General features: G+C 28.6%; 1 protein-coding gene across 17 annotated transcripts in view; it reads right to left on the bottom strand.

Annotated features, from left to right (window-relative positions):
• The window catches only part of LOC129944026 (potassium voltage-gated channel protein eag), a 63773-nt gene that overhangs the window by 15138 nt on the left and 36573 nt on the right, over positions 1-12062 (bottom strand). For 5 of the 17 annotated variants that reach the window (XR_008781381.1, XM_056053162.1, XM_056053163.1 and 2 more), the window contains 9 exons: positions 10660-10780; positions 10491-10603; positions 8697-8756; positions 6333-6464; positions 5465-5601; positions 4642-4785; positions 3865-3961; positions 358-704; positions 143-301 (listed from right to left, as the gene is read on the bottom strand). Coding sequence is in view for 16 of the 17 variants with exons in the window: in XM_056053162.1 (XP_055909137.1) it covers positions 143-301; positions 358-704; positions 3865-3961; positions 4642-4785; positions 5465-5601; positions 6333-6464; positions 8697-8756; positions 10491-10603; positions 10660-10780 (1310 nt within the window). In the remaining variant the exon portion in view is untranslated. The remainder of the gene's footprint in view (positions 1-142; positions 302-357; positions 705-3864; positions 3962-4641; positions 4786-5464; positions 5602-6332; positions 6465-8696; positions 8757-10490; positions 10604-10659; positions 10781-12062) is intronic. The other 12 variants (XM_056053174.1, XM_056053173.1, XM_056053172.1 and 9 more) reach the window with 7 other exon arrangements.

Below are 12062 nucleotides of genomic sequence, written 5' to 3' on the forward strand. Positions count from 1 at the left end.
AGCTTAGGACCTTAATGGATTTTCAAATTCAAGAAATTTTAATAACTTATAACTAAAATATGTGAGCTTTCATAAATGACTTTTAACTTTAACCAAGACTATTCTTAGAATATAACCTTTTGCTTTAAACTTTAAAACTTACCGATGTCATACAGGTCATTGTGAAATACAATGCAGTAACATACATACTCTTTCTAGACGGACCATTAATCAATTCGGGACCTGTTTCGTTGCTTGCCCACACATATGAATATGGACTTTGTGTGACGTTTGCCAATTTCCATAACCAACTATATTGAATCTTGAGAAAAAAAGTAAAAATAGTAAGTTCATATTTGTATACAAACAAATTCTTACTCCATTATCAGCATCACTCCTTCCAATCGAATACCAAATGCAAGCAAGCCAATGTGCAACCAACATGTAAAAACACAAGAGCAAAATAAGCATAGCAGCACCATACTCGAGGTAGCGATCCAATTTTCTAACAACACGCCCCAAACGTAAAAGTCGCACAACTTTAAGAGCACTAAACAATGAACCAATGCCATCCTCATCACGATCGAAGGCGTTAAAAACATCATAAGGCAGGCAACTTAGTAAATCGATAATAAACCAGGACTTAAGGTAATTCATGCGTATGACTTTCGGATCACTGACCACTTCACCACCGGGACCAACGAACGTTGTGTGAAAATTTAAAACTGAAATTTAAAACATAAATAAATTAAATTTAAAAAAGATTTGAAACAGAAGTATCCAAACAAAAATCTGCTTAATCAAATCAAAACCAATTTATTTACTCTTTATAATTAGCAATGTAAGTCTTTGTGCTTTCAATTGAACAAAATTAATTCATAAAATGTATCAACAATTGTTTCCATAACCTAAGCAGTTTTTAAGATATAAATAGAAAGTGCGCACCGCTCAGCAATTTTTAACTTCTTTAAGGATGTTTGACAAATTGAACATTTTGACAGTTCTAGATGTTTCAAAATTCCTAAAATCTAAATCAAAGATTTTTAGAAAGATGTCTGTGCTTTTTTCGTCGTCTTTATATAAAGAACCATTAGAGATTGCTTTTTCAAATAAACAGTCTTATACAGATAATACTACAGAAGTGACAAAAAGAAGTTTTAAAAAACTAAACTATAGCAGTTTAAAAAAATTAAAATTTTGGTAGACCCAAAATATCTCACCAACCAATAACGCTAGAGGCTTGAATTAAATTTTATATTATAAATAATGTTACTTGATATCAAACTAGTTTAAAATTAATAACCTAATTATAAATCAAAAAAACTGACAACAAATATTTGTCACCTTGAATATTGTACGAACTGGTAAAATTCTGAGAAAATCAAAGAAATGGTTTTTACAAAAAAAGAAGAAAAGAAAAACACTACACTAAAAAAAACTAGTACCGGTGACCAGATTCCCGTAAATTTATCCAGAAAAAAAGTGGTTTTTAGATTCCTACCAGGCGTCTTGGTAAAATTTTCCAGAAAATACTGGTAAATTTTTTCGAAGAATTCTTTGTAAAATACACCAGAATTCTGGTAAAATATACCAGGAATATTTTTTTCTCCTATTAAAAATGTACCACAATTCTGGTATAATATAACAGGAATTTTTTTTGTTCGCGGTAAAAATGTAGCAGAATTCTGGTAGAATATACCAGGATTATTTGTTTTCCTATTAAAAATGTACCAGAATATACCGGGATTTTTTTGTACTCAAAATGTAGCTGGTAGAATATTAAGCTATTCCCGCCAAATTATGGTGGTAAGCGCCTTATGAAATTATGATTTATGCATAGCATATATTTAATTGTATTCTTCCTCCTAAAAAGAACGCATAAGATATAGGTAATATTCTTAAAGAAAACATTCACATCAACATCGTCTCTAATATGTCCAAGAATGAAAGGAATACTTGAAAGGAATACATTTTCCTCTTAACTAAATTATCGGAAGCGCCATGTAGTTTAGTTTTGTAGTTTACGTTAGTTATTTGTTATTAGTTTAGTTATTTGGCTTGATTGTATACTGTACTAAAAGTTGATTTTTATCTAAGAGGAAAATATATACTAGACAATAAAAGTCCTGGTTTTATATACCAGAAAAAAGATAATTTTTAAACTCCCATTATTTCTGGTAATAAGACCAGAAGATTGGTTTTATCTACCAGTAAAAAATATACCAGAAAATAAATTTCCTGGTTCTATTTACCAGATTCAAGATAATCTTCATTTTACCAGGAAAAAAAATACTTTCTACCAGGACGCTGGTAACATTTACCAGAAAATTTTCTGTCAAAAAATTTACCAGGAAACCAGATCTCTGGTAAATAAAACCAGATTTCTTTTTACTAGGAAATTTGGAGTTATTAAGCACGAAATCTGGAGTACTTTACCACATTTTTTAATTTTTTTTTCTACCCGGAAATCTGGTCAAAACAATGTCTCCTGGTACTTGTTAGATTCTACCAGATTACTGGTTTTTTGATTTTTGCAATGAAATCTGGAGTTATTTACCACTATCTGGACTATTGTACCAGTTTTTTGGCTGGTATTTTCTACCAGATTTTGCCTACCAGGAAAATATTTTGAGTGACAAACATTTTTCCAAGAGCTAGGGTGCCACACACACTTGTATAACTTCCCATTCCAAATGTCAATTTGTCTTGCTTTAAACTTTAAGAAAACATTTATAACAATATTTTTTGTGAGATAAATAACTTAAAGTTCTTCTAATACTTGAGTCAAAAGCCCTTTCGCTTTTTTTTCTGTGGTTTCGTGTTTTTTTAAAAAAAGTTGTCAGTTACATTTTTCTTCAAAATTAATATTACCAACAATATTTTGAATTTAATGAAATAGTTTAATTCCCAAATTTTCTTCGAAGTTTTTATATCTTATATAAATTAATACATATTTTGAATTATTTTTTTATATTTTCATTTACTGAATGTTGAAAACAATATTTTCTATAAGGTGAAATTAGATTGAAGCCAATATCTAATTTTTTTAAATATATTTATTTTTATATGAGTTTAAGAATGTTTTTCGATAAGCAAAATATTGGTTTAAAGTTTTTTTTGTTGATTTCTAAAAAAAAAGTAAATTGAATTGAAATGATTCAATTCAATTTTAAACTTTTTCTTTCAAAACACATAAATACATAAAAACAACAAAAAACTGATAAGAAATGGTTTTAGCCTTAAATATTTGGACAACAAAGAAATTAGTTCAAAGTTTTAGTATCACTCAAAATATCGTTATAATTATTTATTGTTATTAATATTGCCAGTTTTGGAGAAATCGACAAATCGACAGATGGACACGGATGGGAGGTTATAAATGCGGGTCGCATCCCATTCACTATTTGTGCAAAAAAGTACTTTTTCTGTCAAATGTGTAAGCTTAACTAGATATCAAATCCAAACTTTGGCGATTATCAAAATACAATAATCGAAAGGACATGATTAAGAACGGTAGTTTTAACACAGGATGCTTAAAAATTCTGAGTGATCATTTGTGCCTGAAGGCCAACAACGGTACAAAAACATAGAAACCGTATTCGACTGACTAAGCATCAAAAATATGACTTCATGATATTCGATAAACAGCTTACATAGTTTTGAATCGAAAAAAATAGATGAAAACCAAAACGAGCAACAATGTTTTGAAAATTGAAAAAAAAAGTTGGCACAAGTGTATTTCATCCGGGTGGTTAAACTACTTAGAACGAATGAATACACTACTTTTGGTCTAGAAACAAATTTCTGGTGCTTTCAAACTTATAGTTACTTTTAAATACTCGTGGTGTAAAAATGTTTGAAATTTTCTTAAAATACACATCTTACCAATGTCTATAAAGAATATTACATCTACAATTGAATCCACTACTAACAATGAAACGTCTTCTGAGGTTTTATTCTTAAAAGCTACGTTGTATGGTACCTAGAAAGAAAAAATAAATATTTTTCAACGACTTGTATATTTTAATAGATTAAATAATGTATATTTAATTCAATGTATTTGATTTGTTTTTAGAAGTGTAAAAAAGCTAATTTTAATATGTATTTATTTAATCATCTTATGTGTACCTACTCGTACGTAAGCCGTTTTGAAGTTTAAATTTTATTTTTGTAATTTTTGAACAAACTTATGTCATTTTTTAATATAAAAATATGGTCGAAGTATCCATTTATTTCTGCTTAAATTTATTTCATATTTTGAATTCTTAAAAATACTGGTATTATGAACACTAAGTTACTTTTGCCATTAAATACGAAAATTGCATCGATTTTTAAAAATTTAATTATATAAATAGTTTAAAGTTTTTTTTTTTAATTCTTTTTTTCAAGGTTAAACTGCTTAAATCACTTTTTAGTAGAGAGGATTTTAAAAATATTTTTAAATTTGTTCAAACTTTCTCAAAAGACGACAAATTAAAGCTTGCGTTCTATAGCAGTTTATTACCTTCATATTAGAAAAACTTTTTTTGGTAGAAGTCAAAAGAAATCTCTATTTCCATTAAAACAAGCAAACATTATGTTTTTGTGAGTATAAAAGTAATACATTATATTTCTCTTCAAAACTTTAATTTTTTTTTGTATTTTTCAATCACTTGGACTTACCATAATAGCAGTATAAAATGTTAAACATAATATCACCCAATCCCAAATTGCTTTAAATGCACAATAATGTAACAAAATGTGCGGTGGTGTTTTAGGAGCTTCTTGTCTGTATTGTGGCATAATATCAGCGCTTAACGACATCATCTGTATTGTTTTCATTGAAAAATGTTAAGTACGAAAATTAATTATTTTATAAGAAAAAACTGTAATTTAAGTACAAATATTAATTGTTTTATAAGAAAAAACTATAATTTAAAAAATACAAACTTAATATAATGGCGCAAAATTTTAAAAGATTAAGTAAAATGTTAAAAGCATTTTTAACAATTTACCGAGCTTAAAAAATGATTAACCTAATTTTAAACGATTTTAACATCTTAATATATATGAACAATTTGCTAAATATAAAATACGGATTTGGCTACTTTAATTTTAAGCAATTTGCTAAATCCATTAGCCATTTTTACAATTATTCTTATAAAAGCAGTGGATGAAAGGAACCAGTCAACATTTGGGAAACCCAACCTGTTTAAGCGTAGTTGATTTCACGAACTGTCACCTCTTAAACGTGTTTGGATGCTCGTTTTTTACTAAAAGGTAATTACAAATTTATTAGTTATGAAAAACAAAAAAAAAAGGTTAACAATTTTGGGCTCCCTTAGTTAATTGCTGAATATTTATCATAATGCTCACGAGTAAATTGTTAAACCCTTAACAATATTTCGTTTAAAATTTTGCGCTTAAATTGAGATCATGCTGGTATTACAATAACAATTAACAATGTATGAAACACAGCGTATACAATAAACTATATTGCGCTTACATGAGCCAAATTTGATTGTTTAGTCGGATCCTTCATTGTTGGCAAATGGGCACTAAATTGACGACTACGTGTAACTGACCTCGCCAGCTTGGCAAATTTGGAAAGACCTAAAACTTTAGAGTAAATATCAAAAAGTTCTAACATTAAATTAACATTGAAACAACACGACATTAAACGGCATAAAATAAAATAATATAATAAACGTTCAAAACTATATGTAAGTAAAGAATGTACGAGTATATACTTGAAAATAGAAAATAAAACATTCCCAATAAATGTTTATATGGAAAAAGGAAAATATTTTTTAGCCGAAATCAGATTAAATTCAATTTAAATGTTTATTCAATTCAGTTTAATTCAAATTTAATTCGAATTAATTTCAAATTTAATTCAAATTGATTTTAATTTTAGTTCAAATTCATTTCATATTTAATTCAAATTTATTTAAACTTTAATTCAACTTGAATTCAATTCAAATAACAAATCAAATCAAATTAATTTCAACTCTAATTCAACTTCAATTCAATTTGTATTCAAATTCAATTTGTATTCAATTCAATAATTTCAGTATTGATTCCTTACACATAATTGATTCACCTAAAAGCACTAAGGAATTAGCAAACCATCAAAAATGCAAAGACGAACACACATCATGCAAAATAAAATGTTGTATTTTTATGCACTTAGGACTTAAACCAAAATCTGTTCATTATTTTAATAATTCAATTTAGTTGAAATAGTAAAATTAGTTGACAAAAGTTAAGTACAAGTTGCAATTACGGTTAATTTTAATAAATGCAGAATTAAATAGAATCAGTTATTATGTAAGTATTTATAAGTTCGCTTGATATTGGTTTGAAGTACCAACCTCCTTTTGTATCTTCGCTGTCGATTGGTTGTTTCAGTGCTGTGATATCCCGAAAAGTCAATAAAAAGAGCACAACCAAATCCCTTTCGTTCCGAATGGGTGCCACTTGTAAGAGCAACCATAATGGTGTTTCTGTAAAGATAAAATAAATGCGGATGATGTATATATATTTTTGTGATAAACTAGCGTGTAGATCTGAAGAAGCATACTTGTTAAAATGTAGTGATTTTGGATCATAAATATAAAATGTTATATTTCTGTTTTAAAAAAATCAGTTTTTTTTCAACACAACTCGTTGGCTAAAACTGATTATAAGAAAATTACTGCAAAACTCATAAATTTTAAAGTTTAAAGTATTTAATGAGCAAAAGAGACTGTTTCATTTAATTCTGGTATTACTGTAAGCGGTTAAAGGGTAATCTTATCGCAGTCTCTATCACTATATTCCTTACCAAGTTCGCGACAGTTTAAGTTTTCAAATTTTTTGAAGACTTAAGTGATGTATTGCAATTTCGCAAAATTAATATTGTTCAGAAAATGGCAAGGAAGTTCAGAGGCGTATTTGTAAGTTCATTCGACTTAAAAAAACGCGATAATTCATTGAAATCGTGGAGATGGAGGGGACCTACAGTTTATATGCCGAGTCCGAACGGCTAATTTGATGGGAATTTTTTACTGCACTGTTTATAGAATGCCAAAAAACACGGGTACTTGCTAGATTTGTATTTAATAGCATAAGTGAGCAATTGTAAGTAATTTCTTTTACAAAAATGCTATCCATATTTTCCACAAAAACTGTTTTGACATACTGCTTACAAGATATGGCATTATTTTAGAAACTCCATGCATCAAATTGCCTCTAGGGGCTTTGTTCTTTTTTCACTAGTAAACTAAAAAGTATTTACATCGTAATGAATATGGAGAATCGTCTTCAAACATATATTATTTTTACAGAGCTTGCAAAATCATTTGGTAGAGTAAATAAACTAACTTCCCAAGGCATTCATTCTTCTCTTTTAAATGATTTAAATCATATTAGCTCGAAGATAAAAAATTGTTAAAGTTGAAAGTTCGGTCTCAACATTTGTTTCGGTAAATCTAGTCCTCCGCAAGGAAGTCATTTAGGTCCGTTCTTGTTCTTGTTATTTGTAAACGATATACGGATGTTTAAGAATATTCAAACTGCCTTATTTTTGGGGACGACCTAAGACTTTACCATAAGATCTCTTGACTGTTTTCTTCCTTTAGAAGATCTCTCAAGGCTTGATAATTGGTGCAAGCGAATTCACCTTCTCTTAAATTTTTCGAATTGTCAACTTGTGCCGTGTTTCTGAAATTCTGATCCCATATTGTTTGATTATAACATCAACCATACACATTTAGAAAGTGTTACTAAAATTATTTCTTCGAAAACGACGATGAACTCCGTCAATTCGGAGCTTTATGGTCATAAGATAACCGACTTTTTTTGCCTGCTTTCAAAGAATACGATTTGGAGAATATTTGGTTTCAACAGGTCGGTACCACACAACTCGAGTAAGCAGGCTTCATTGTAAGAGACATTTCCTGGCCACTTTATTTCTCGTAGTGACGATATCAACTGGCCACGGAGATCATACGATTTGACACCATTATATTTTTTTGTGCCTGAGATACCGCCCATTAGTTGTGTCAAAAAATTGTTGAAAAATACCTTAAAACAATCGATGCTTGCAACAGTGTTTCGGATATTATGAAAACGTTCAGACTCTATAATAAAAAAGAAATATCATGACAAAAAATTGTATGTGTTTTATTTATGTTTAATTTTAAAATCGCTTTCGCAACTTTATTGTAACGTGTTTTAATATGCACTTTTTCGGTGAGTTTTTTCATTTTAAACATAAATTATAAAATTAAACGTATTTTAAAGTTTTGTTTCTTGGTGAGTAATTGGGCACTCTTTTACACTTTTAAAAATATGAAAACAAAATAAAAACTTCAGAATCAAACCAGAAAAATGACAATAAAAGTCTCCCGTGAATTCTCCTTACAATAAAGTTATTTCTTTTTAATTTGAAAAAAAAAACGTTGTTTAAAGGTTAAAAAGTTTCTTTAGGTTAGGTACTGGTATGTATAACCCTTACGAATCTAAAGCGGATTCCTAAACCATTTTCAATATGGAATAATGTATATAGAGATGGAGAGAGGATCAAGATACTTCTGTACCGATAGCAACAACCATGATATGGAGATGGAGAGTCAACCAATTTACTATGAAGTTTTTTGTATAGTTTAGAATGTTCATAGCTTCAACGCATATTAGAAAAGATAAACTTTTATGTCAGAGCAAAGATTTTGAGGATATATTGTCATGTGAATTACTTTTTTTGATACCTGGTGCAACTTGTCCGTATTTGGATAGAGCACAGCCGCATTGTAAATCTGAAAGAATATAAAACAAAGCCCATAAGAATAATTCACTTAAGATAAAATTTAAATCACATCAAATACTACATTTTTAGCGTTTTTCCATATTTATCTACTGTCAGCATGTACTGGAGTGACTCATAGGGCAATAATTTTACTTATATAGGTACATAGTATGTATAGATAGGATTACAAAAAAGCAACGGGCTTAAAAGTTGAAAACATTGTAGTTCTTTTATTTTGAAAAAATATATAATATATATATAAGTATGTGGTTAACTTGATAAAAATTTGAGCTGGTGAAAAGCAATGGTTGGAATAATATACGAAAAGAGTTACTTCGAGCAAGCATATTGAATATAGTACATCAAACTACAACTACAATTTAATACTGACTTCATAGCAAAAGCCACAAAAGTCCAAAAATGTTTCAATTGCTTGCACATTTTCTTGTTTGTGCATTTTTAAAAGTTAGGAAAAACTAATATTTATACATTTTTTGTTCAAACTATTTTAGTTCCGTGAAGTTTCATATTGATTTAAAAATGAGTACTTTTTATGAGAAATCTTTGGATCTTTATGTAAAATCTGCTTCTCCTGTTGCCAGTGTAAACTTTATTAATTAATAGTTAAATTATCAATTCATATTGAAATTCGCACTTTTTAAACATTTAATTTCGTGTTCTTGACAAAAATCTAGAATATTCTCATTTACAAAAATAATCAATTGGTTGGTTTAATTTTAAACTTTTACATTTTTCAATTTATCAATTACTTAACTTACCAGTGTTACCGAAAAGGTCGATTAGTTTATTTGCTACCGAACTTATTTTAGGAACTATATATGGCCGATTTTACATTTAATTTTTTATTTGAAAGATTTTTGTAAGGTGCTGTTCATAATGGTATACAGTCTAAAGATGAAAGCGGAAAACAGAAAATAGTGCATAATTTCAAAAATTGAAATATTAAACACACCCATTTAACCTTATACTGGAAAGTGCAGACTATTATTATAGATTTACTAGTTTGGTTTATTTTTGAAAACACGGTTCAGTTTAAGCATTTTGTATATTTCTCTATTTCATAAATTAAATAAATTAGGAGGCACAACAGTTCATTGAGAACTGGGGTCTAGTTATATCAGGGAGATCTACAGACCGAAGGGCTAATTTGAGAATTCAATTTCTATGATAAGTATTATTCCTGGAGGATTTGTCAATTCCTCGCAGAAGGCAGTACCCGTGAAAAAAACACTAAAATTGGCACAGGCAGGGATTGAACCTATGACCTCTAGCATTGTAGTCCAACGCACTAACCATACATTGAAAAACAGCAAGGTCACCTCTATATTTTTCTAAAATAATTTTTTTTAAAGTGATTTTACGATACGGGTAATTTAAGTATTAAATCTTATGAAAAACTCCAGGTCCCAAATGCAACAGGGACCTACTTAATCCGCCATTTTTAAATTATGATTAACATTGAACAACCCTTTACCTTGATGTTTTACATCATTACTCGTAAACTCAAAACAAAATACTTTTAAATATTTACATTATATACATTATACATGTATTAGATTAGATACAAAATGATAATGAAAATATACATGTACTTGATTTATTTTTGCAAAAAATTCAACAAGTAGTGTTTTACTGTGGTGTAGTTTTGTGTATTTATAATAACGGTGAGGATTAATTATTGTATATTGTTTACATTTATACAAAATAGAAAATTTATACTCACTATTTTTTTTATACAGTAAAATTTCAAATTGATCTTGTTGCTGATTTTCCAATGTGTATTCGAGGCGTGCTACCGTTTCCTTGTCTGTCAACTCACCATACATGAAGCCACATCTAAAAAATAATATATAATAATTTTTGATATTAAAATAAATACATTTTGAACTTACCTGCACGATTTCTGCATGACTTCAGCACGGTTATAACCGCTGATTTTGCAAAAGGATTCATTGCAATATACAATTGGAAAGTCGACAATTTGAGCATTGGCCAACAGAAAGGAACTGTCCGCTAAAATTAAAATAATTAAAAAAAAAAAGTATTTAATGTAAAATAAACATTTTGGTGTCCTATTTCTTGGAAATGTTATTTTAAAACCTTTTTATTATTGAGTGTCCTCCCCTTCTTACAGCACTATTGGCTGTATTTAATGTTTAATATTTTGTGATTAAACTTTTATTATCAAAGGAATGTTGCCTAGAAGCTTAAAGATCCATCATGATTGGCTCTGGAAATTTTTTCCAACTTTGATTGACTGAGGACTAAAATCATGGCCATTTCTGCACTTTTCTGAGACTTTCTATTGGATGCAGACTTTTAACAGATTCTTCAATTCAAAACGCTATGCCAAAACTTTTCTTTAGTATGCGTTTTTAGAAGAGATAATCCAAACATTTTTGACGAAGTTAAATTAAAATGAAAACGTTGACTTGGTATGGCATCAAAGTTTTAAAATTAATCGAAAAACACTATACATTTTCTTATATGTATTGTATTGTATTATTGTATTGAATTAAATTCAATTTCTCTGAACGAGAGGTTATTTAATAAAACGCACGACTGGGTTATACGCACTTGCGTTTAAAATATTTCCCCTTTTCGAAGGATTTAAAAAAGTCTCTGCCGAAAAAATTGTTCCCTAAATTTTAAAGGTCATTTGATTTTCCAAAAAAAACTTATTTGTTGTTGTTATTTGAAAATTGTTTGATCTTCTTTTTATATACAATTTTAGATTAAAAAGAATTTTGGTAAGCAATTATTTAAAGCTTCTTAAAATGCGCTTTTCATTGAAATTTCGTCAACAAATGGCCATTTTATCGTTAGCGACGTTTTCAATAAAAAAATAAAAAAGACAACTTAATTATTAAAACTTGCTAGTAACACATAGAACCTTAAAGCCTATTAACAAGTTTTAAATTAAGCATAATTATTAACTTCCAATACTGACTATGGGTACAAGTTGTTTCAAGAACCAATAGTAAGCTTCTGATTTGTCGTTTACGATAAAATTTATTTTGGCGCTTATAATTAAATGCAGCAGGGATTCGAAATTATGACTCATTTTCTGATTTCTAAAAAACATCTAAATTTCTTTAAAAAACAAAAATTAAAAATAATAACGTTTTTTAAGATCAAATATTATTGAGATACCTAGTATAAAGTTTATTAGTTCTAGAGAAATCTTAAAAAAATAACGGATAAGCACAACTTTAAAAAAAATCGCATAACGCGAATTTAAAAATTTGAAGTCAATTTAGTTAAAGCTTCTGGGCATGCAAATGCATCCCTCATT

The sequence above is a fragment of the Eupeodes corollae genome, chromosome 2, assembly GCF_945859685.1.
Source record: "Eupeodes corollae chromosome 2, idEupCoro1.1, whole genome shotgun sequence".
NCBI classification, from domain to species: domain Eukaryota; kingdom Metazoa; phylum Arthropoda; class Insecta; order Diptera; family Syrphidae; genus Eupeodes; species Eupeodes corollae.